Source organism: Plecotus auritus, assembly GCF_963455305.1.
Source record: "Plecotus auritus genome assembly, chromosome: 1".
In the NCBI taxonomy this organism is placed as follows: domain Eukaryota; kingdom Metazoa; phylum Chordata; class Mammalia; order Chiroptera; family Vespertilionidae; genus Plecotus; species Plecotus auritus.
In genome coordinates, this window is record NC_137770.1 from 62,737,404 (window position 1) to 62,762,377 (window position 24,974).

At 39.8% G+C, this 24,974-nt stretch overlaps 1 protein-coding gene across 3 annotated transcripts in view; it reads left to right on the plus strand.

Annotated features, from left to right (window-relative positions):
- Positions 1-24,974, plus strand: part of DMXL2 (Dmx like 2) — a gene marked incomplete at its 3' end in the record, with an annotated part of 168,899 nt that overhangs the window by 56,011 nt on the left and 87,914 nt on the right. For all 3 annotated transcript variants that reach the window (XM_080654713.1, XM_080654714.1, XM_080654715.1), the window contains exons 7-8: positions 19,652-19,830; positions 22,489-22,672. In XM_080654713.1, the coding sequence (XP_080510839.1) occupies positions 19,652-19,830; positions 22,489-22,672 (363 nt within the window). The remainder of the gene's footprint in view (positions 1-19,651; positions 19,831-22,488; positions 22,673-24,974) is intronic.

Below are 24,974 nucleotides of genomic sequence, written 5' to 3' on the forward strand. Positions count from 1 at the left end.
GGGTTGGAGGGGTGGGAGGGAGGAGGGAGAGAGAGAGAAACATCAATTTGTTGTTCCACCCATTAATGCATTCGTTGGTTGATTTTATTTTTGACTTGAAATAGTTCTTCATTAAATGCATCATCCCAGACTGAGCAAAATTCTGTTTCCGTGGAAAGAACAGGTCCACCTCAATGTGCACCAAATATTTTTGAGGAAAGTTTTACAGAAATACAAAATATTATGAGTTAGGCAGTTATCAGTGATCTTATTTCCACCACATTTTTTGCCACCTGCATGGACTTTCCTTATATTATTTTGATTTTAATTTAAAAATCTGTTATCACCACTCTTAGCTGGGAATCAAGGAATGGTGATAGTAGATTTTTTAAAAAAGATTTAAGGACTAAAGTAATATATAGTCATCTTTTGATAAATAGTTGATGAATGAATGATCAGAGGTAAATATGTCAGATAGTCTTTGCTTCTCCTTTTATACCATAATTCCCTCTTGCAACGTTGGTTGATTCTTATATGTGCCCTGACCTGGGAACAAATCCACAACCTTGGCATATTGAAACAATACTCAAACCAACTGAGCTACCCGACAAGGGCCTGATTTTCTTTTTAACTCTCTGGCTGTCCATAGTTAATTTACTAGTATCATCTTGTCTCCACTACTTTTGAATGTTGGAATACCCCAGGGCTTATTTCTTGGACCTCTTCTCTGACCATAAGCATTCCCTTGACAATTTCATCTTATCTCATAGCTTCAAATTTGTATCTATTGCCTGTACATCTCCCTTGATCTCCAAATATATGGGCAAAGGTAAGATTATAGTTGTGAGTACGCAAAACAGAGTTTACTCTTGTGTTGTTGTTGTTATTATTATTCAAATACATTTTTATTGATTTCAGAGAGGAAGGGAGAGGGAGAGATAGAAACATCAATGACAAGAGAGAATCATTGATCGGCTGCCTCCTGGATGCCCCCTATTAGGGATTGAGCCCGCAACCCAGGCATATGCCCTTGACCAGAATCAAACCCGAGACCCTTCTGTTTTCAGGCTGACGCTCTATTCACTGAGCCAAACTGGCTAGGGCTATTCTTGTGTTATTATTTATTAACTAATTGTATTATTTTCATACAAACAGCTGTAAACCTACTTTTGCTTACCCCTGTCTATAGCTAATATACATGGTCAAGTAAACATGTCTAAAATGGAATTCCTGTTCTCCACCCTCCGCCCCCAGTCCACTTTCCTGATAGCTCTACCTTCAGAATATATCCACAATCTGCTCACTTCTTCCCATCTCCATTGTTATATTCTGGTTGAAGCTGGCATCATTTATCACTTGTATTATTGTATTAAATTACTACTTGGTCTTCCAACTTTCGCTGTGCTTCTGTACATTGCATTTTCAAACCAGCAGCTGGAGGGATCTTTTTAAAATATAAGTCAGATCATGTCATTCTTCTGTTCAGAACTGTGCTAAGGCTCCCCATTTCATTTAGCAAAGGCCCAAGTCTTATAGCATATCAGGCCTCATGCTTACCAGGTCCCCCATTACTTCTTTCATCTTATCTCCTGTTACTCTCCTTACAAACTTGACTCCAGCCACATGCTCATGTTTTTGTTTTTGGTTTTTGAAGAGATCTTATTCACTCTACCTAAAAAATTACTTCCCCCAGAGACCTGCATGTCACCATCTCAGTGAGGCTCTCCCTAAATACCCCCTTTATTTTTTAATAAGATTTTATTGATTTCAGAGAGGAAGAGAGAGAAAAACATCAATGATGAGAGGGAATCATTGATTGGCTGCCTCCTGTGTGCCCTTGACTGGAATCGAACCTGGGACCCTTCAGTCTGCAGGCTGACACTCTATCCACTGAGCCAAACCGGCTAGGGCCCTAACCACCCCCTTTAAAATTGCATTCTCTCTCTCTCTGTACTTTCTGTTCCCTTTGACTACCTTAATTTTAACTTGTAGCATTTATCACTAGGAATCTGTCTTAGTTTTTTTGTTATGGCACAAATTACCACAAATTTAACAGATTAAAACCACACATTATCTTGAGTTTTTCTGGGTTAGGTGTCTGGGCATGGCTTAGCTGGTTGCTATGATCAGAGTCTCCAAAGGCTGCAACAAAGGTGTCAGCTGGGCTGAATTCTTTTTTTTTTTTTTTTTTTTTTTTTTTAATATATTTCATTGATATTTCACAGAGAGGAAGGGAGAGGGATAGAGAGCCAGAAACATCGATGAGAGAGAAACATCGATCAGCTGCCTCCTGCACACTCCCCACTGGGGATGTGCCCGCAACCAAGGCACATGCCCTTGACCGGAATCGAACCTGGGACCCCTCAGTCCGCAGGCCGACGCTCTATCCACTGAGCCAAACCGGTTTTGGCTGGGCTGAATTCTTAACCCTGAGGCTTGTCTAGGGCAGAATACTCTTCCACACTCACTCAGGTTGTTGGCAGAATTTATTTCTTTGTATGAGTGAGGACTTGGCCTTTTGCTGGCTGTTGGCTGGAGCCTCCTTCAGGCCTGAGGCTGCTTGCAGTTCCTTGTCATGTGGGCTTCCTCTCCTCTCCCTGTTCCTCTTCTCTACCTCTTACTCCCCTTCTCCCCACTTGCTTTCCTTGCTCTCCTCTTCCCTCTCACGAAAATAGAGCTACCTAAACAATTTGGCAAGGCAGAAAGTAAGGAGCCAAAGGAAAAAAGTAGAAAATACAGATTAAAGTAAATAAATTAGAAAAAAAAAATTAAATTAGATTTTTTTTGTTTTGTTGATAAGACATTCTTTTATTTTTTTATTGGTTAAAGTATTACATATAGTAGCACATATATCTCCTTTTTGAGATTTTAAAAACAAATACTGAAAATTTTGATAAGCCAGTTCACCTACAAATTAAAAAATTGGATAGAATATAGAGCTATAGGAAGAATTTTTCACTAAGTCTGAAAAGCAAGGTTAATAAAGCTGAAACTGTTAGGAGAATTATAGGAAAAAACTAGGCAGCCACCTTTAATCTTTAAAAACTAAGTATCCCATTACTCCTAAAACTTTACCGTGAAAAACACTTGCCTACAAATTTGTTCTTTTTTGCTACTCATATTCCTTAGGGTTACCATATGCTCATGAATGATTAATAAAGTTAGTCATTCTTTGTTTTAATGAGTCCATAGTAGGTAAACCATGATGATTTACTATAGGACCAATCAGTGTGCCCAGAAAGCTACTCTAGATTCATACAGCTTTATAATATTCCTAGTTAGTCATTGCTCTGACATCAGCTTTGACATTGTTGTGCATGCTGTTGAAGCATGTGTTCCTACCCTCTTTGAAATAACATTAATGGGCACTATGATTATAGGCAGGTATTGTATACACTTACATTTTCCTTAAAAGATGTACTTTGACATATATATTGTCTGATATCCTCTTTATTATGGAACTAACTTGTCCAAGAAAATGCATTTCAGAATTCTAGCAATCTCTGTTTGCAAAAGTACAAGAATCTATCACAGTTGTATTTACATCATGATAGACTCTAATATGCAATATATATTTATATGTATATATAATTTGCCTCTCTCTATTTGATAGCGCATTTTTTTAGGGAAAACTAATATGAAAATTTACTTGAAATTAACCTTCATGTATTTGGCAAGTATTTTTTTGAACTCCACCACATATCCGGAACTGTTCTATGTGCAATCTCCTGATGAAGAGGACAGACAAGGTTCCTCCCCTCATGCAACTTAATTTGAGGAAAGACAGAGAAAATATTTTATATTAATAAGTGCTATCCAGAAAATTAACACAGGATAATATAGTGTGACTTGATGTCTATAAGTGTCGTTTTTTTTAAACTTTTATTGATTTCAGAGAGGAAAGGAGGGGGGAGAGAGAGAGATAGAAACATCAATAATGAGAATCATTGATCAGCTGCTTCCTGCATCCCCCTCCCCCACTGGGGATCGAGCCCACAACCTAGATATGTGCCCTTGACTGGAATCGAACCTGGGACCCTTCAGTCCGAAGGCTGAGGCTCTATCCACTGAGTCAAACCAGCCAGGGCGGTGTCGGTGACCTTTAGAGAGGTTTTTCTGGGGAAATAACTTTAAACTGAGAACTGAATACTAGGAAGAAGGAAACTGTGAAGTTCAGAGGAAAGAGTACTTTTGGCCAAGGGAACACCAAGTGCAAATGCTCTGACATAGGAATTAGTAGGGTTATTAAAGAGCAACAGAAAGCTGGAGTATAGTGACTAGGTCAAAGTTTCAGATGCTTCCAGGTAGGCTGTAAGTAGGACTTTCCTGGGGAGGTCAGAGTTAGAGATAGAGTTTAATTCATTAGCCAAAAGACAGTGCTTAAAGTTATTGGTCCAGGTGAAATTAACGAGGGAGAAAATGTGTGATGGAAAAGAGAGTGGGACTCAGAATGAAGTCCCAGAATCCCTGAAAATCAAAAGTGGGGAAAAACTGGTGAGAAGCGTACAAAGGATGTTGAGAGGCAGGCCCACTAAGAAGAAAAACCAGCAGAGAATGTGACATGAGAGAAGTCAGCAGGGAAAGAAAATTCAAGAAGGAGGGAATAGTTATAATTCCATCAAATGATCTAGAACAGCGGTCGCCAACCGATGGTCTGTGAGGTCTGAAAGGTTGGCAGCCGCTGATCTAGAATACACGGGAGAACAGTGTGAACATGTGTAAATAGGATAGGCCTACCTGTTTGGCACAAGTTAAAATATAAATCTAACCATTTTTAGAATCTTAGGATTCTAGTGATCTTAGAGGCCATAGAAAGAAGCTGAGGTATTGGGAGGTATTTTAAAAACAGTTAATTACTCATGAAAGATGGTCGGTATTCATTGTCTGAATATCTTCTGAATATTTGAACTTTTATCCTTAATGAATCTGAAAGAAGCCTTTGTACTTCCAACAAAAATAAATAATGAGACTAAAAGCACATCCTCTTAAATGGGGCAACTAAATTTTAAGCTTCATTTTTTTAATTCCTGTAATTTTATTAATAATACATACATCACTTATGGATAGGCATCACCAATTTGACTAACCCAGTGGTCGGCAAACCGCGGCTCGCGAGCCACATGCGGCTCTTTGGCCCCTTGAGTGTTCTAATGCCACTTCTTGAAAATAGACTCACCCAGGCCGAAAACCAACTTCTGCGCATGGGCCACGAAGTTTCCATCGCACTGTACGTGCGCGCCCGCACGTGGTATTTTGTGGAAGAGCCACACTCAAGCGGCCAAAGAGCCGCATGTGGCTCGCGGGCAGCGGTTTGCCGACCATTGGACTAACCTATCTTACTAGCTATTCTGTGGAAGAAGTTTTTTTCTATTTTATCTGACTCAATTAATGCCTGTTCATAAGCAGGTTAAAAATGTCATCTTGGACCCCACATTTACACAATTTTAATCTAACTTATACAGACAGCATATTTTTATTTAAAAAACCTTAAAAATGTCACTATTCAAATTTTAAAATACTTGCCCAAGTTGCTATCTAGGTTTAGAGGCACAGAGGGCTGACAATCAAAGAAACAATAAATAAAATTATCTGTGAGGCTAATTATCTGTGCTTTTTTGATGGCAGGGGCCTCATACTAATGTATAAAAAATAAAATTTAAAGAGTGAAAAAAATACTTTAATTTCTTAAATTTTTATTCCTTAGTGTCCACATTAATAAATCTTAAAATCTATGTAGATTTTAAGTATCTTAAAGGCAGTTCTGTTTGTATAATCCGTCTTCTTTTTTTTTTTTAATTTTTATGGCATACAACCTTAGCAATTGATTTTTTTTTCATTGTATTAGTCATGTTTACCTAGCTTCTTTTTTAAAATTTACTTATTTTATTTATTTTTAATTGATTTCGGAGAGGGAGAGAGGGATAGAAACATCAATGATGAGAGAGAATCATCGACTAGCTGCCTCCAGCATGCCCCCCATTGGGGACCAAGCCCACAACCCAGGCATGTGCTCTGATTGGAATTGAACCATGACTTCTTGGTCCATGGGTTGATGCTCAACCATTGAGCCACACCGACCAGGCTACCTAGCTTCTTATATTCAATTCTCCTAAGACTTAAGTGTTTCATAATACTTACGGAAAGATAAGAATGCCTTACGTGTAAAGATCCGGATTCATAAAATGTGTCATGGATTTAAAAAGCTTATTTCCTTACATTTTTAATAAGATACCACATCTAATTAAGATCCTCTTGATTAAGAGAACAGAAACTAACTCTGTAATGTTGGCATTCTCCCCACCCCCCCACAATCTGTTCTGCTTCTGTTAATAAAGCCAAATTTGTCTGATTTGATGAAACAGATGGTCTGTGTGATCTACCACTAGAAGGCATTTTCCACCGCCTTCACTACATATGACAGGGTTTCAGTTCATGTTGTGGGACTCAAATCCAATTACCTTCAGGATTTTTAATATTACAGTTCATTGAGCACTTTCAGTGGTAAGATCTATTTTTTATAAGTGTGATAAATTAAATTTTTCTTAGGTTTAAGAGTATTTTAACTTTTTATCTAAGCTTAAAGTTTTACTTATTAAAGAAACTTTTATCTTTACAAGATATATGATTAAATCTTTGGGTCAAGAATTATTTTGCTTGCTAGGTGTTTATTTAAATTCTGTTATTTTTTTAACGTTTATATCTGAACACTGTGTAACAGTTGGTTATTTTGTAAAATTTGAAAGTAATTTAAAATATCTTTTGCTCCAGAAATGTTTTTCTTTAATAGAGGATTATTCTTTTGAGTAAAAAAGTGGGCTATCTAAGGGCTAGAATAAGAAGAATTTTTGGGGAGGGTGATTTTGTCAGAAAAGGAAGGAGAAGGGAGAAACCAAGATGGCGGCATAGGTAAACACCTAAACTGCTGCCTCGCACAACAATTTCAAAACTACAACTAAAAGACAGAACGGACACCATCCAGAACCACAGGAAAGCTGGCTGAGTGAAAATTCTACAACTAGAAGGAAAGAGAAAAGCTCACAGAGAATTGGAGGTACGGCAAAGGGTCTTTGTGCGCGCAGAGAGGAAGGGCGGCTGAGAGCCTGGCTGACTTTCTCTGGCGGAAGGGGGAAGGAAGCCCCCGACCGCACTGAACCCCAGTTCTGAATGCACTGAACCCCAGTTCCGGGCGAGCCCCTGGGGACCCACAGTCTTTTTATTTTATTTTATTTTATTTTTTTACATTATTTTAATTGTTTGAAGTATTAAAAATAGTAGTACATATGTCTCTTTTTTTCCCCCATTGACCTCCCCCTCCCCTCCCCTTCCCCACAGTACATGCCTTTACCTGCCCCCCCCCCCCAGTGTCTTTTATCCATTGGTTATGCTTATATGCATGCGTACAAGTCCTTCGGTTGATCTCTTACAGCCCCCCTCCCCCGGGACCCACACTCTTACGGGGGGAGTCTGGACTCTCGGGCGGAGACTCGGGAGCCGGGGAAGGCGGAGGACTGAAAGCGTGCGCGCGCACGCCAGTGCACACAAAGGCTGCGGAGGTTGCCACAGGCTTTCCCTAGTGGAAGGGAGTCAGAGGCTCCTGACTGTACTGAGCCCCAGTTCTGACTGCAGTGAACCCCAGTCCCAGGCGAGCCCCTGGGGACCCACGCTCTTGTGGGGGGAGTCTGGACTCTCGGGCGGAGACTCGGGAGCCGGGGAAGGCGGAGGACTGAAAGCACGCGCGCGCCAGTGCGCACAAAGGCTGCGGAGGTTGCCACAGGTTTTCCCTAGTGGAAGGGAGTCAGAGGCTCCTGACTGCACTGAGCCCCAGTTCTGACTGCAGTGAACCCCAGTTCCAGGCGAGCCCCTGGGGACCCACGCTCTTGTGGGGGGAGTCTGGACTCTCGGGCGGAGACTCGGGAGCCGGGGAAGGCGGAGGACTGAAAGCGCGCGCGCGCCAGTGCGCACAAAGGCTGCGGAGGTTGCCACAGGTTTTCCCTAGTGGAAGGGAGTCAGAGGCTCCTGACTGCACTGAGCCCCAGTTCTGACTGCAGTGAACCCCAGTTCCAGGCGAGCCCCTGGGGACCCACGCTCTTGTGGGGGGAGTCTGGACTCTCGGGCAGAGACTTGGGAGCCGGGAAGGCAGAGGTCTGAAGGCACGCATGTGCGCACAAGGGCAAGGTTGACGGGAAGCCAAGACTGAGACTCCACCCCATCCAAGCTGAGTACAGAGGCTATTGCAATTTGGCAAGTCTAATCCTATAAGGCTGTCTCCAGCACCGAACTTCTCCCAGCATAGACACAGCTGATCCTTACAGCCAACTGGCCTGGAGGTCAATTCTTCCCAGTGATACCAACAACAATCAAGACTTAATTACAACAAGGCTGTACACACAGTCCACAAAGGGGTGCACCAAGAGTGTCCACCTCAGGTTAACTGGGGAGGCAGACCCACTGGGCCATATTGGAAACCTAGCACACAAATCTACCTTACCAACTCAGGGAAGCAGTGAAAATGCGGCGTCAAAGAATCAGATCACAAACGAAAGAAATGGAGGAAAACAAACGACTGGATATAGAATTCTAAACCACCATTATAAGACTTTTTAAGAATATCCTAGAAAAGGCCGATAAATATAACGAGACCCTCGAAGATATGAAAAAGGACCAACTAGAAATTAAACATACACTGACTGAAATAAAAAATATTATACAGAGACCCAAAAACAGACAAGAGGAACACAAAAATCAAGTCAAAGAATTGAAATACAAAGAAGCAAAAAACACTCAACTGAAAAAGCAAAAAGCAAAAAAAAAAATCCAAAAAGTTGAAGATAATGTAAGAAGACTCTGGGACAACTTCAAGCGTACCAACATCAGAATTATGGGGGTGCCAGAAGAAGAGAGAGAGCAAGATACTGAAAACCTATTTGAAGAAATAATGAGCGAAAACTTCCCCCACCTGGTGAAAGAAATAGACTTACAATTCCAGGAAGCCCACAGAACCCCAAACAAAAGGAATCCAAAGAGGACGACACCAAGACACATCATAATTAAAATGCCAAGAGCAAAAGACAAAGAGAGAATATTAAAAGCAGCAAGAGAAAAACAGTTAGTTACCTACAAGGGAGCACCCATACGACTGTCAGCTGACTTCTCAACAGAAACTATGCAGGCCAGACGGGAGTGGCAAGAAATTTTCAATGTGATGAATAGCAAGAACCTACAACCAAGATTACTCTACCCAGCAAAGCTATCATTCAGAATTGAAGGGCAGATAAAGAGTTTCACAGACAAGAAAAAGCTAAAGGAGTTCATCACCACCAAACCAGTATTATATGAAATGCTGAAAGGTATTCTTAAAGAAGAGGAAGAAGAAAAAAGTAAAGATAAAAATTATGAACAACAAATACATATCTATCAACAAGTGAACCTAAAAATCAAGTGAATTAAAAACCTGAGGAACAGAATAATCTGGTGAATATAATAGAATCAGGGGCATAGAAAGGGAGTGGACTGATAATTCTCAGGGGGAAAGGTGTATGGGGGGTTCAGGAAGAGACTGGACAAAAATCATACACCTATGGATGAGGACAGTTCGGGGGAGGTAAGGGCAGAAGGTGGGGTGGGAACCGGGTGGAGGGGAGCTATGGGGGGAAAAAGGAGGAACAATTGTAGTAATCTGAATAAAGATTTATTTAAAAAAAAAGAAAAAGAAAAGGAAGGAGAAGGCTTTAGAATGTTCCCAGAAACTTTTTCTCCTCTTAAGAATGCTTCTCTGTTCTTAGATTGTGTTTTGGTTATTTCAGGATTAGCTTATCAACTCCTAGTCCCCCTTTAAAATGAAAATATTTTTACTTAAAAAAACAACCATAGTATGTATTTATTACAAAAACATGCAGAGAAAATGAAAATCCTCTACTAAAAAAAGCCCTATCCCGAATAGAAAAAGGCCAGTCTTCTATTTAATACAGGTTCTTTCAGACATTTTGATGCCTTTGTAAACCAGATGCTGGTGTGTGTGTGTGTTCATGCATACTGCAATGAAATCATATTCTTTAAGCTTATTTCTTCATTTAATATGTCATATATAGGTGATTGCTGTGTCAATATATCTGTATTCTAAAGGTGATGTAATTTTCCATTGTATGAATGAATATACCATAATTTAGTTTAACCACACAACTACTAATGAACATTCAGGTTCCAGTTTTTTCTGTTGCTATTAAAAATGAACATCCTTACATTAATCTTTTGCTATTTCCTTTTTATAATGAATTTTATTGAGGTAAAATTAGCATAAAGTGTGTTTTAAGTGTATAGCTCTGTAAGTTTTGACAAATTTATAGATCCACATAATCACCACCACCATCAAGTTATAGGACATTTCCATCATCTCAGATGGTTTCCTTTTATTTCTTCCCAATTAACTCACTTTCATCCCTAGTGTCTGATATTAGCTACTCTGCTTTCTATCATTATTGATTGACTAGAGGTCCTGTGCATGAAATTGGTGCACGGAGGGGGCGTTCCTCAGCCCAGCCTGCACCCACTTCAATCTGGGACCCTTGGGGGATGTCCCTCTCGAAATCTGGGACCGCTGGCTCCTAACCGCTCACCTGCCTGCCTGCCTGATCACCCCTACCCCTCTGCCTGCCAGCTTGATGGCCCCTACCTTGCCCCCCTGCTGGCCTGATCAACCCTACCTTGCCCCCCTGCTGGCCTGATCACCCCTACCTTGCTGCCCTCCTGGCCTAATGGCCCCTACTTTGCCCCCCTGCCGACCTGATCGCCCCTACCTTGCCCCCCTGCTGGCCTGATCAACCCTACCTTGCCCCCCCCCCGCTGGCCTGATCGCCCCTAACTGCCTCTGCCTCAGCCCCCAGTCTGGCCTCCCTCTGTGGGAGGCGACCTGGTGGATCAGGGGAAGGCACCCACCCCATTACCCTGCTTCTGCTGCCACTGCTGGTCTGAGCCTCAGCCCTTTGCTGCCGCCCACGGCTGCCTGAGCCTCGGCCCTCACAGCTGCTGCGGGTTTGTCTGGAAGGATGTCAGGAAGACGTCCACTCTAATTAGCATATTATCCTTTTATTAGTATAGATTTGGGGACTGTTACAACCACACAGAACTTAAAGAAAACACAGGGCCCTGGCCAGTTTAGCTTAATGGATAGAGCATCGATCTGTGGACTGAAGGGTCCCAGGTTTGATTCTGGTCAGGGGCACATGCCTGGGTTGCAGGCTCGATCCCCAGTAGGGGGCCTGTGGGAGGCAGCTGATCAGTGATTCTTATCATTGATGTTTCTATCTCTTCCTCTCCCTTTCTCTCTGAAATCAATAAAAAAATAGTAAAAAAAAAGAAAACACATGATCTTCACTTTGGACTTTGTCATTTTACAATATCCTTTGTGCAGTATTTTAACTACCCTCAACTTTCCTTTACCCACTCTTAAATGCAATCTGTTTTGGGAAAGATGATCAGAAAAGTGATTCTAGTGGGTAGAAGTTTTTTTTGGAGGGGATGGGGTCATGAAAATATTTAAAAATTGAGCATGGTGATGGTTGTACCACTCTGAATTTACTTTAAAAAAACCAGTTCATTGTACACTTTAGGTGACATGTACAGTATGTGAATTATATCTCAACAAAGCTGTTCTTTTATTTCTTTTTAAATAAAGACCAATCTTAGCTGTTCTTTTATTTCTTTTTAAATAAAGCCCCCCCAGGATTTGCTTACCGCATCCCAAACCACAGCTGCGACTCCCAGTTGCCTCCAGTCCTGGTGGATCTGGATGGTGTGCTTTGCAAAGGAGAAGGTGGCAAGAGGCTTGTGGAATTTCTGCAACCCTATTCCTGCCATCTCCTCATAGGGCACCAGGGCCATTTCCACTGCGCCAGCTCTCTGCTTCCTTTAACCTGATGGGCAAAAGAATCCTGCATGCTCTGGCCAGAAAGTGCATTCTCTCTTAGGTGGCCCGAATGCTTTTTCTAAGGTCGTTTTATGGATTCAAAAGAATAAACAGAGATGTGGAAAGCTTTTGTCGAATTCCTTTTACATGGTTCTTCCAGTCTCATGGGAAGTGAGCTGTGGCTCTGAATTCATCCCAATAGGGTGTCTTTGGGCAAAAGCACCCAGAACGGCACAATCCTTCAGGATGCCCTACACACTTCGCTGTCAGGACTCAGGGGGGCTTGAGGGTGAGCGAGGCGGCGGTACCAGCACAGGACCTGGGAGAAGGTAGCTTTCTACACTGCCCAGGCCTGCGTGGACTGCAGCTGCGCCCGCCGAGGTGGGCAGGGTGTTTCTGCTGTTTTGTTTTGGTCTGGCCTCCACCCTGTCAGCCACGGACCCGTGCCTGCACTGAGACTGTGAATGGCTCCATGGTCCTACTTTTTGGTGAATGGTGGATGCACTCCCACCTCCTGGAGACTGTCAGTTAGACACTGGCAGCTTCCAAGTTGCTCACGGGGAGAGCACGGCCCTAGGTCCAGAACAGACTTGGGTGTCCTCGGCTAGGAAGCCTCCCCGGGCTAGGGGCCACCAGCAGTTTGAAGACTAGCCACGCCCCTGATTATGGTGGGGGTCCCCTCTGGGGCACTGGCTGGCCTGGGCTAGGGGCCACTGGCGGTTTGAAGGCCGGCCACGCCCACGATCCAGATGGGGGTCCCCTCATGATGACTGTTCATCCCGCTCCCTTAGCTTCCTAGCCTGCTGTTCGGTCATCCGTCTGGTTGTTTTGGTTGTTACGGCCTCTGGCTTTTATATATTAGGATTGATCTTCCCTAGAGTTTTATATAAATGAAATTGTATAGTTTGTACTCTTGTGTGTCTCACTTCTTGTGTGTAGTTTTGAGATTCATCCATGTTGTGTGCATCAGTAGTTCTTTCTATTGCTGAGATGTATTCTGTTATATAAATATATCACAATTTGTTTATCCATTTACCTTTTTTCTCATCCTCACCTGAGGAGTGAGGATATTTTTCCCATTAATTTTTAGAGAGAGAGGAAGTTCCGGGGGCGGGGGGAGGAAGAAGAGAGAGAAACATCCATGTGAGAGAGACACATTGATTGGTTGCCTCCTGCTTGAGCCCTGACCAGGAACCAGGAATTGAACCTGCAACCGAGGTACATGCCCTTGACAGGGAATTGAACTGGAGACTCTTCGGTCCAAGGCAGACACTCTAACCACTAAGCAAACCGGCCAGGGCTATCCATTTACCTTTTGATGGACATTTGGGTTGTTTGGAGCTTTAGGCTAAAATGAATAAAGCTAATATGATCATTTACTTGAAAGTCTTTTGGAGCCGAAACCGGTTTGGCTCAGTGGATAGAGCGTCAGCCTGCGGACTGAAGGGTCCCGGGTTCGATTCCGGTCAAGGGCATGTACCTTGGTTGCGGGCACATCCCCAGTGGGAGGTGTGCAGGAGGCAGCTGATCGATGTTTCTCTCTTATCGATGTTTCTAGCTCTCTATCCCTCTCTCTTCCTCTCTGTAAAAAATCAATAAAATATATTAAAAAAAAAAAAAAGAAAGTCTTTTGGAGATATTTGCTTTCATTTCTCATGGGTAAAAAAATACCTAGCAGTGGAATTGGTGGTCATATGGTACTTTACAAAAAAGGGCCAAATCCTTCTAATGTTTTATCATTTGCATTTCTACCAGCAATGGAATAATTTTAGTTGCTCTACTTTCTTGCCAACAATTGGTATCATCAGCCTTTTTTTTTTTTTTTTAAATCCTTACCTGAAGATATGTTTTTATTGATTTTAGAGAGAGAGAAGAAGGGAGAGAGAGAGAAAGAGAAAGAAACATCGATCTGTTGCTTCCTGTGTGCTCCCTGACTGGGGATTGAACCCACAGCCTAGTTATAGTATATACCCTAACCGGGAATTGAGCCCGAACCTTTTTGGTGTACAGGAAGACACTCCCATCAATTGAGCCACCCAGCCAGGGTATCATCAGCCTTTTTAACATTAGCCACTCTAATAGTCGTGTAGTGGTGTCTTCTTATGGTTTTAGTATACATTTCCCTGACTTCTAATGATGTTGAGCATGTGTTTACTGGCTATTTGTATAATTTCTGTGGTAAAGTTCTTATTTATCTTTTGCCCATTAAAAAAATTGGGTTAGTTTCCTCATTATTATTGGGTTGTAAGAGTTTTTTGTATATTCTTGTGTAATTGAAAGATTAATGCATTGCAGATGTTTTCTTCAATCCGTTACTTGTCTTTTTATTTGTTTAAAGTGTTTGTCATACAGAAATTTTTAATTTTGAAGAGGTCTATCTAGCTTATTAAATTTTTTTGTATTGGTTTGTACTTTTTGTGTCCTAGATCTAAGAAACCTTTGTATACCTCAGAGTCACAAAGATATTATATTATGATTTCTTTTAGAAGCTTTATGATTTTGAGTTTTATATTTTGAGGTAGTTTTTTGTATTTGATGTGAAGTTAATTTTTTTCCAAATGGATATCAAGATACTACAGTGACATTTTTTGAAAAAGTGCCATTCTCCATTGAATTATCTTTAACTTTCTTGAAAACCATTTTTTTATAAGTGTGTGGATCTTTTCTGGCCTTTCTGTTTTGTTCTATTGATCTGTATATCTACCCTAATGCTAATAATATGCTGTCTTGATTACTATAGCTTTATAATAAGTTTTGAAATTGGGTAGTGTAAGTCCTGTAACTTTTTTTCAAAATGTCTTTGGTGGTATTGGTCCTTTGGTTTACATACAAATTGTAGAGTAAGCTTGTCAGTTTTTGTAAGAAATCCTATTTTGATTTTTTATTATGTTTACATTGGATCTTTATAGATCAGTTTGGGAAGAATTGACATCAGTAATTTGGTCTTCAGATTCATATTTTCTAGATTTTCTTTCTCTTAGTAATGTTCTTTAGTTTTCACTGTACCAATCTTGTATACAACTTATTACATTTATCTTTCTAATGTAAAATGTATTTAAACAAGTTACATTTCCAGTTATTGCTAATATAGAGAAACTAGAGACCCGGTGCATGAATTCACGCACAGGTGGGGCCCCTTGGCCTGGTTGGCAATCGGGCCAATTGGGGATGTCTTGCCCAGTCCCGATTGGGGCCGATCGGGGCCAGTCAGCTGGGGGGAGGGACTGCGGGAGGTTGGCCAGCCATGGGAAGTTGGCTGTGGGAGCGCACTGACCACTAGGGGCAGCTCCTGCATTGAGCGTCTGCCCCCTGGTGTTCATTGTGCATCATAGCGACCAGTTGACCGTCTTTCAGTCGTTTGGTTGCTTAGGCTTTTATATATATAGACAGATAGAATTTATATTTGAATTTGGATCTTTAGTCTTATGACCTTGCCTATCAGTTTTAGCTTTTTTTTTTTTTTTGTAGATTCCTTAGGATTTTATGAATAAAGACAGTTTCACTCTTCCTTTCTAATCCATATGCCTTTTATTTTTTTCCCCTTACCCAATTTATTTCACATTCTAAGACTTGTAGTACAATGTTGAATAGAATTGATAGAGCAGACATTCTTGTATTGCTCCTGACTTTATGGGAAAAGCTTTCAGTGTTTCACAATTACATGTAAGTTGTAGGTTTATTGTAGATGTACTTTTGAAGAAGTTGAGAATGTTCCTTTCTCTTCCTAGTTTGCTGAGAACTTTTTTCCTCCCATGAATTAGTGTTTACTTTTGTCACATGCTTTTTCTACATATACTAGAGGCCTGGTGCACAAAATTTGTGCCCAGGGCGGCGGGGGGGGGGGGGGGGTGGGTTCCCTCAACCTGGCCTGCATCCTCTTGCAATCCAGGACCCCTCGGGGGATGTTGGGCCTAAATGGGCAGTGACATCCCTCTCGCAATCCGGGATGCTGCATGCACAGTGAGCATGCTTTTCATACAGGTGAAAGGCATCTTGCTGTTGTATGGGCAGCTACATTTTTTGTCCTGATTATAAAAAGTAGTACATAACATGGTCCTTCTGAAGCAGTAGTACTATTTTCCCCATCTTATGGGTGGGAAAACTGAAGCAGAGAGAAGTTAAGTAATTGGCTTTGTCACACAGTTGTCAGTGTCAGAATGAGGGCTGACCACAAAATGTGCAAGCCAGAGTCCATGCATGTCATTGCTGCATCATCCTGTTTTTTTAGTGTTAGAGTAGCTTTGCCAGGTTTTAATTTTTAAATCTAAGAGACTGTTCCCAATACATAGAGTAGGGTCCCTAGGCCTGGCTGGCGATCAGGGCCATCTGTGGGGTGACTGGTGGGCAGGGACCAGCCTTGACTGGCGGCCTGGCGCCACCCACTGGCTGGCCCTTCCCCCCCCCCCCCCCCCGATTGCTGCTGGCAGTTGCCTCCCTCTCTGGGAGCAGACACTCCTGCATTGAGCATCTGTCCCCTGGTGGTCAGTGCGTGTGATAGTGACCAGCCATTCTGCCGTTCGGTTGATTTGCATATTAGGGTTTTATTATATAGGATAGTTGATTCTTGAACAACATGGGTTTGAACTTTGTGGGTCTATTTATATGTGAAGTCTTTTCAGTAAGTACACAGTCGGTCCTTTTTATCCCCAGGTTTTATATCCACAGATTCAATTAACTGCAGATTGAAAACAGTATATTTTAAATCTGCATTTGTGAATCTGTGGGTGTGCCTGGAACCAATATTCCACAGATACCGAGGAACGATTGAAGTTTTGGGGGAGTCAAAAGTTATATATGTTTTTTTTTAAATTTTAATTTTTTTCTTTATTGATTAAGGTATTACATATGTGTCCTTATCCTGCCACTCCCCCCCCCTCCACCCCTCCACTCATGCCATCACCCCCCTGGTGTCTGTGTCCATTGATTAGGCTTATATGCATGCATACAAGTCCTTTGGTTGATCTCTCCCTTTTACCTCCATCCTCCCCTACTTTCCCTCTGAGGTTTGATGGTCTGATTGATGCTTCTCTGTCTCTGTTTTTGTTCATCAGTTTATGTTCATTATATTCCACAAATGAGTGAGGTCATGTGATATTTATCTTTCTCTGACTGGTTTATTTTGCTTAGCATAATGCTCTCCAGTTCCATCCATGCTGTTGCAAATGGTAAGAATTCCTTCTTTTTTACCGCAGCATAGTATTCCATTGTACCACAGTTTTTTAATCCACTCATTTGCTGATGGGCACTTAGGCTGTTTCCAAATCTTAGCTATGGTAAATTGTGCTGCTATGAACATAGGGGTGCATATATCCTTTCTGATTGGTGTTTCTAGTTTCTTCGGATATATTCCTAGAAGTGGGATCACTGGGCATTAGGGGTGTTTTGGCACCTCTAACCCCCATGTTGTTGAAGGGTCAACTGTTTTGAGATAAATATATAGGCTTTCTTTTTTTATTCTGTTAATATGGTGAATAACAATGATTATTTTTCAAATGTTAAACCCTCCTTGCTTTGCTAGAATAAACTCCACTTGGTTATGATTTCTTCTTATACATACGGCTGGATCAGATTTACTAATAATTTATTAAAGATGTGTGAATCTAAAATGGTCTTAAACAATAAGTCCTTTTTCTCAATTTTCTGAAACAATTTGTGTAGGTAGGTAAATGTTTGGTAAAATTAATGAAACCATTTGGGCCTAGGGTTTTAGTTGTAGATTTATTTATTTATTTATTTATTTATTTATTTATTTATTTATTGTGTGTGTGTGTGTGTGTGTGTGTGTGTGTGTGTGTGTTTAAATGGGAAGATCTCAAATTGTGAATTCAGCATGTTTATAATAGATATAGAGCCATTCAAGTTTCGTATTTCTTTGGTTAATTTTCAAAGTTGTCTTTCAAGGAATTTGTCCATTTAACCTAAATTGTTTAATTTATTGGGATAAAATTGTTCAAAATATCCCCTCATCATTCTTTTCATGTTTGTAGGATCTGTAGTCATGTCCCCTCTTTCATTCTTGATAAATGGTAACTTGTTTTTTCTCTCTAAATATTTTTGATTACTCTAGATAGAAGATTATTAATTTTACTGATTTTTAAAAAAGCTTTGAATTTGTTGATTTCTTTATATTTTAAAATTTTATTTCATAAGTTTGTTTTTCCTTACATGTGCTTACTGTGGGTTCACTTTGCTCTTTTACTTGTTGCTTCCAGTAGAAGCTTAGACCATAGATTTAAGACTATTCTTTTTTGACACATTTCCTTCTAAACACTAATGTAGCTGCAGCCCCAAATTTTGATATTTTGCTTTAAATTTCTTTCAGTTCAACATATTTTAAAATTTCCCTTGTAATATAGAAGTGTTTAGTTTAGTTTTAAATATTTGGGAATTTTCTAGCTATCTTTCTGTTAATGATCTCTACTTGACTTCTGTGTGGTTTTTGAGTTTTAGGCAGTAACAGATGAAAGTGGGGAGGCTGGTGGGGAATGGAAAAGGGTAAAATAGTACCTACTGTGTAGGTGCTCTCTCTATCCTTTATGACTCCCGAGGGGCTCTGAGCTACCTCTATGGCTTTTATGGTACATAGTCTGAAACCATTGCCATAGATTGTGCAGTAAATTTGGTTAGATGAAAATGATGCTAAGGTGAAGAAGGTATTTGGAGGAAAGCATTTAGTACAGTCTTTGTTAAGTGGTTGTCTTGGAGTAAGCACTAAAAGAAATTTGCTGTATAATTCAAATATCCAAATGTAACATTATTGGAAACATAAATTATGCAGTATAAATTGAGAATGAGTACCAAGAATGGAAAAAAGCAAACAGAGGTGTTTATCTAGTTCAGATAAAAATATTTAGACCTGTACACACTTTTCAGGAATACATAATCTCATTGTTTCTTAGAGATTGATAATTTTGCATAAATGATAACATTTCATTATTTTCCTTAATGCACTTTTTACATTAAGGATAAAGCACTATAAAGTAGATAGTGTGTGTTAAATAAGATATAATTATATAGGCCTATAACAAAATTGTTAGAACTAAGTAAAATGATAAAGTCAGTGCCTGTTGTTATACCTGTAAATATCTTATGTAGGCATGGAGGTGATTCCTAACAATTGCTTAAATGTCTTCTTGTCATTTGGAGTAGAGATCAGAAAACTGTGGCCCATGCACCAAGCATGGTTTTACATTTTTAAAGGGTTATACGAAAAAATCAAGAAGAATTTGTGTCAGAGGCTGTATGGTCCACAAAGGCTAACTCTCTGGCCCTTTACAGGAAAAGTTTGCTGATTCCTGACTTAGAGTAAGAAACAATTCACATTTAAAAAGGGTTTGTTTCACCCTTACAGATCCCTTGAAAAAGGAAAGGGTGATAACAGCGGCTGATAACACGGCATCTTTCTTATTCTTTATCTTATCCAAGGGGCTAGCATCTGGTTTCAGAATCTTTCCTCTACAGTTACCCATGTATATTTAAATGGTGGAATTTGGCATCAGCCGCTATTTGAAAAACCACCATTATGCAGAGAAGATTGATAATGATGAGCAAATGGTCCATTTATTTTTTAAGAATAGTATTCTTTAGAATAATAAATATCATTTTAGATTTGGTTTTGTACTATATGTATATAGTACACATTAATTTTGTAATATGTATCACATATTAGTGTTTATATATATAGCTTAATTTTAAAGCTTCTTCAAACCACTTAAATATTGAATTATGTATGTCTAAATTAATTTTATGCTGATCTATATATTTTTGCAGGATGATTGTCTTTTGAAAGTATGGTATCCTATGACTGGATGGAAGTCTTCAATTATACCTCAGGATCATCACGAAGTGAAAAGGAAACAGGCATCTACCCAATTTTCCTTTGTTTATTTGGCACATCCTCGAACTGTGACAGGTTTTTCATGGCGTAAAACTAGCAAGTATATGCCCAGGTTAGATAAATGTATCATACAACTTCCATTTGTATCCTTACATGTTTATAAAAATAATGAAAACAGTCTTCTTTTTACTGCATAGACATGGTGGCAATTAAGAGCGTAGGCTCTGGTGTCACCTGCCTGAATTCAGATCCTGCTGCTATTGTTACTAGCTTCATGAACTTTTGACTAAAAGTTTTTTCTTTAATTTTTAAAAAATTGATATTTAGAGAGAGGAAGGGCGGGGGGGGGGGGGGAAGAGAGAGAGACAGAGACAGAGACAGAGACAGAGAGAGACATCAATGTGAGAGAGAAACATCGATCGTTTGCCTCCTGCACATGCTCCAACTAGGGATTGAAACCACAACCTGGGTATGTGCCCCAACCAGGAATTGAGCCCCGCCACCTTTTCTTTTCTTTCTTTTTTTTAAACTATGTTTTTATTGACTGCCACCATTTGGTGTACGGGACGATGCTCCAACCATCTGAGCCACACTGGTCAGGGCTACTAAATTTTTAAGTTCTCTATGCCTCAGTTTTTCTCTCTGTAGAATAAGGGTAGTAATAGTACCTACCTCAGGAGTCATTGTGAGACTACAATGTGTTAGTGTATGTGAATGCTTAGTATAAGCCTTTGTGCATAGTATGTACTCAGGCAGCATTAGCTGGTATTGTTGGCAGCAGTAGTTGAGCATTCTAGGAAGGAAATGTTTGCAAGTAACAGGAAAGCACACATTGAGGGGAAATAAAACATAAATAAACTGCCAGTAATACACATGGTGGGGAAGCATGTCATATACAGTGAATCAAGTGGCCAGGTATTTCTTAGGGCTATCAGCTTGACCTTAAAGGATTTATTATTGTAAGTTTTTCCTCCTTGTTACAGCATCTTTTGAAAGTATTTAGAAGATTAAATAAACTACGAAATAGCTCATGCAAATGATTCCTGTATAATATACACAATTCTATAAAAGCTTGCTTAGAAATCTGTATTCATTCTTGAAGGAGGGTTGTTTCATCTGCTAAATATATCTGAGATCTGTTTACAACTGATGGGAAATACAGCACATATTGTAGAGATGCTCAGTAAATGATAACATGGGGAATTTATACATTTTTGAAATCTAAATGAAAGGTTTATTCTTTTTAAGTTATTTGCATCTATTGAAAACATTTGAAAAACACTCTCCCTTTGACTCAGATTCTATGAAAGCATTTTTTAAAAGGGAGGATTACTTTGTTGTTCTTTCATGACAAGGTATTAAGTCACTTAAGCTGCTTGATGCTGTGACATTTTTGCTTATAATGGAAATTGATTTATAGTTTGAAATGATATTCTCTTTATAGTTTTATTGTGAAGATGCTTATTTGTTTACCTATTTATAATTACTTAGATTATAAGAAGGATGATGCAAAATGATGTAGCTGATGCCCTAAGTCAGTGGTCGGCAAACTCATTAGTCAACAGAGCCAAATATCAACATTACAACGATTGAAATTTCTTTTGAGAGCTGAAAACCGACTTCTGCGCTTGGGCCACAAAGTTTCCATCGCACTGTACGTGCGCGCCCGCACGTGGTATTTTGTGAAAGAGCCATACTCAAGGGGCCAAAGAGCTGCATGTGGCTCACCAGCCGCAGTTTGCCGACCACTGCCTTAAGTCATATAGTTTAATTACTTTTAGTGATCTTTATTATGGTTGTTCTGTAATATGCAGTGATTAGGTTTTCTTTTGCTATTTGTTTTGTTTTGTTTGGAAGATATTCATGTTCCTCTAGAGCAGTGGTTCTCAACCTTTCTAATGCCGCGACCCTTTAATACAGTGCCTCATGTTGTGGTGACCCCCAAACATAAAATTATTTTCGTTGCTACTTCATAACTGTAATTTTGCTACTGTTATGAATCGTAATGTAAATATCTGTGTTTTCTGATGGTCTTAGGCGACCCTGCTAAGGGTTCTCAACCTGTGGGTCGCGACAGGTTGAGAACCGCTGCTGAAGAGCCTAAGACCATCGGAAAACACAGATATTTACATTACGATTCATTAACAGTAGCAAAATTATAGTTATGAAGTAGCAACGAAAATAATTTTATGGTTGGGGGTCACCACAACATGAGGAACTGTATTAAAGGGTCGTGGCATTAGAAAGGTTGAGAACCACTGCTCTAGAGACTAGTTTTTAAAGCAGCACACGTGTAATCTGGCATTAATTTCTGTTTTCTTTGTCAATACCATTTCCTAATTTTTATGATGATCACAGCAATACTGTGTATGATTTCAAGTTAATTGACCATTTTTCCCCCATACAGTGTGGTTTTTAAATCAATTGGAAGAATACTATATTGTCATTTAACTTAGCTGTTTGAGGCATGATTTTAATGAATTAAGGTGAATGTCAGGGAAAGATAGCTTGTTCCTATTTTATGATAATTGATTGCAACCCTATATCCAACTTCCCACCCTGCAGGTATGAGCAGGTGATAAGTGGGGTTTGATGAAAGTGTGAAATAGTGGAAATCCATTCCATTATTGGAAAAATAACTACACATAAGTCATACTGTTAGTTTTACACTAATGTCATCTTTATATGTGAAGAGCCAAGTATTAATAGCCTTTAATTAGTTGATGGTGTTGATATTCAGTTACCTTTGTTTCTTTCTCTTTGTCATTAGAGGTTCCGTCTGTAATGTGTTGTTAACTTCATGCCTTGATGGTGTCTGCCGGCTCTGGGCAGAAACCTTGTTACCAGAAGACTGTCTCTTGGGTGAGCAGATTTGTGAGACCACCACTTCCAGCATTGCCGGCAACCTTACTCATGCTGGGAAACACAAAGACAGAATACAGCACGCTCTAGAGGTATTATATTGTTTAAAATGGTAATGAATTTTGAAGATATGTGTGCCTGTAAACTGAGATCAGATAATGCATATGGTACATGTAACGATAAAGTTAATAGCAGAGAAATCTCACTTATTTTATGCTTGTTAAATTACTCTTTATACCACTTAGAAGCCAAATACAGATAGTAATGATCAGACATATAATCTAGGTAAATAATATAATTTTAATTCCTTCATTTTTAGTGTCAAATGTGAAAATCTATTGGAGTAAGCAGCTTTGATTAGTAAAACATAAATGTAACTTTACTTTTTCTTGAAATTAGTCATAATTAAAAATATTTTGCTTGTTTCATGAGGGTTAAATTTTACTTTTATTGTTTTAATTTTAAAAACGACTTTTGATTCTTAAGAATAAAGATGTTAAGATATTAGATGTAAGTGAAGTTAAATAATTGCTTTACAATTTCCATGGTTTACTATTTTGAAAGTGAAATATTTTTTCCAATATTTAAATGTAATACATATGAAATAGATGTGCTTTCTAAGAAATTAAATTATTTACAATATAGTGTAAACTGTTGTATCCATTGTGATTAGAGAATAAAATGAGAAAAACGCATTATTAGAAATTAACAGAAATTTATTTTAGTAAACTTAATTACTGATTTTCTTAATTTTTCATGTGACTGTTTTTATTACATAAAGAATATGTGTTTATTCTACAATTAGGTTAGAAAAAAGAAAAATATGAAATTTATAATGCCCCTCTTCCAGTTATGTGCATATGTGTACTTTTCTTTATTTACAAGATTGAGACCTATTTTAAAATAGTTTTATAACTTGCTTTTTAAACTTAATGTCTTACCTCTCTACATTGCTGATTATACATAAACTAGAGGCCTGGTGCATGAAATTCGTGCAAGAGTAGGCCTCCACAGCCACAGCGGCTGCCTGGATCCCTCGATCCCATGGCTGTAGCCCCAGCTTCGTCTGGAAGGATGTCTGATCTAATTAGCATATTATGCTTTTATTATTATAGTTTGTACATTTATATTAACCCTCTAGTGGTTGCACAGACAAAATGGCTTTGCTGTTTCAGCAAGCTGGACTATTACTTGGGTTTGGCTAAGGATGTTGTAGGTACAAGTTTTATATAAAATAGACCTGCTCTGAAATGAGCTGTGATTGGGTGCTATTTATACATATTTTTCTCAACATTTAAAGCATAAATGAAATTAAAAGCAAAAGTCAGAACAGTTAAAGTTATATTTGTTTTGATATTGATTTTCATTTAGTGGGAAAAGTGCTTAATTTACTACATAGTTACAGTAATTTATACTTATGTAATATTTTATCTTTTAATTATATATGAGCTTTTAGAGACTAAGAGGTTTTAGACTTCTTTGTACTTAATATATTGTTTTGTAAGTGTTTGTTAAATTGAATTACTAACTGTTATCTATATATATATATAAAAAGCCAGTGACCAGAAAGCCATAACGACCAGAATGGCCCCACCCCTGATTGCCCCACCCCCCGCCACAATAGGGGGCGGGGCTGGCCAGCCAACCTCCTTCAGCCCCTCCCCCCACCTGGCCCCATCCAAGATCAGCCCTCCCATCCTCATCAGGGTCAGGGCTGGCTGGCCAATCGCCTACAGCCCCTCCCCCAGGCTGCTGATCCCTGATTGGCCCCTCCACCCCGTTCGTGGGCAGGGCAAGTCGGCCCAAAGCCCACAGTCCCCCCCACGGCTGGTCCCACCCCCAATCAGGCCCCCTCAATCAGGGGCGGGGCCCACTGGCCAATTTCCCGTGGCCCCTCCCCCCAGCCGGCCTGGCCCTGATCGACCCCCGATCGGGGCGGGCCAGCCGGCCAACCTCGCACCATCTCCTCCTTCCCCCAACAGACCCAGCCCCGATCTGCCCCGATTGGGGCCGAGCTGGCCGGACCCGACCGTGCATGAATTCGTGCACTGGGCCTCTAGTATAAAATAAAAGCAAAAATATAAGTAACCATGTATAATCTGTGGTTTGGCAAATTTTGCTACACTTTAATAATGTTAAAATTGCTTTTAATAGTAAAAGCCTAATTATCTGACTTACGAGTTATTTTGCTTTCTGACATCCTTTCCTGTGAAACTCCTAACTGCATTCCTAGGAGAAAATAAGCAGCCAGTATTACACCAGCTGTGTCAATCTAATTAAAACTAATGATAAATGTCAAAGATGGAGTGAAAATAATTTGATAAGCAGTGTGGAGCAGGAAGTCTCTAATACCCACCTTTACCCTATTGTCAAAGAAATAAGCAACTCCATAGC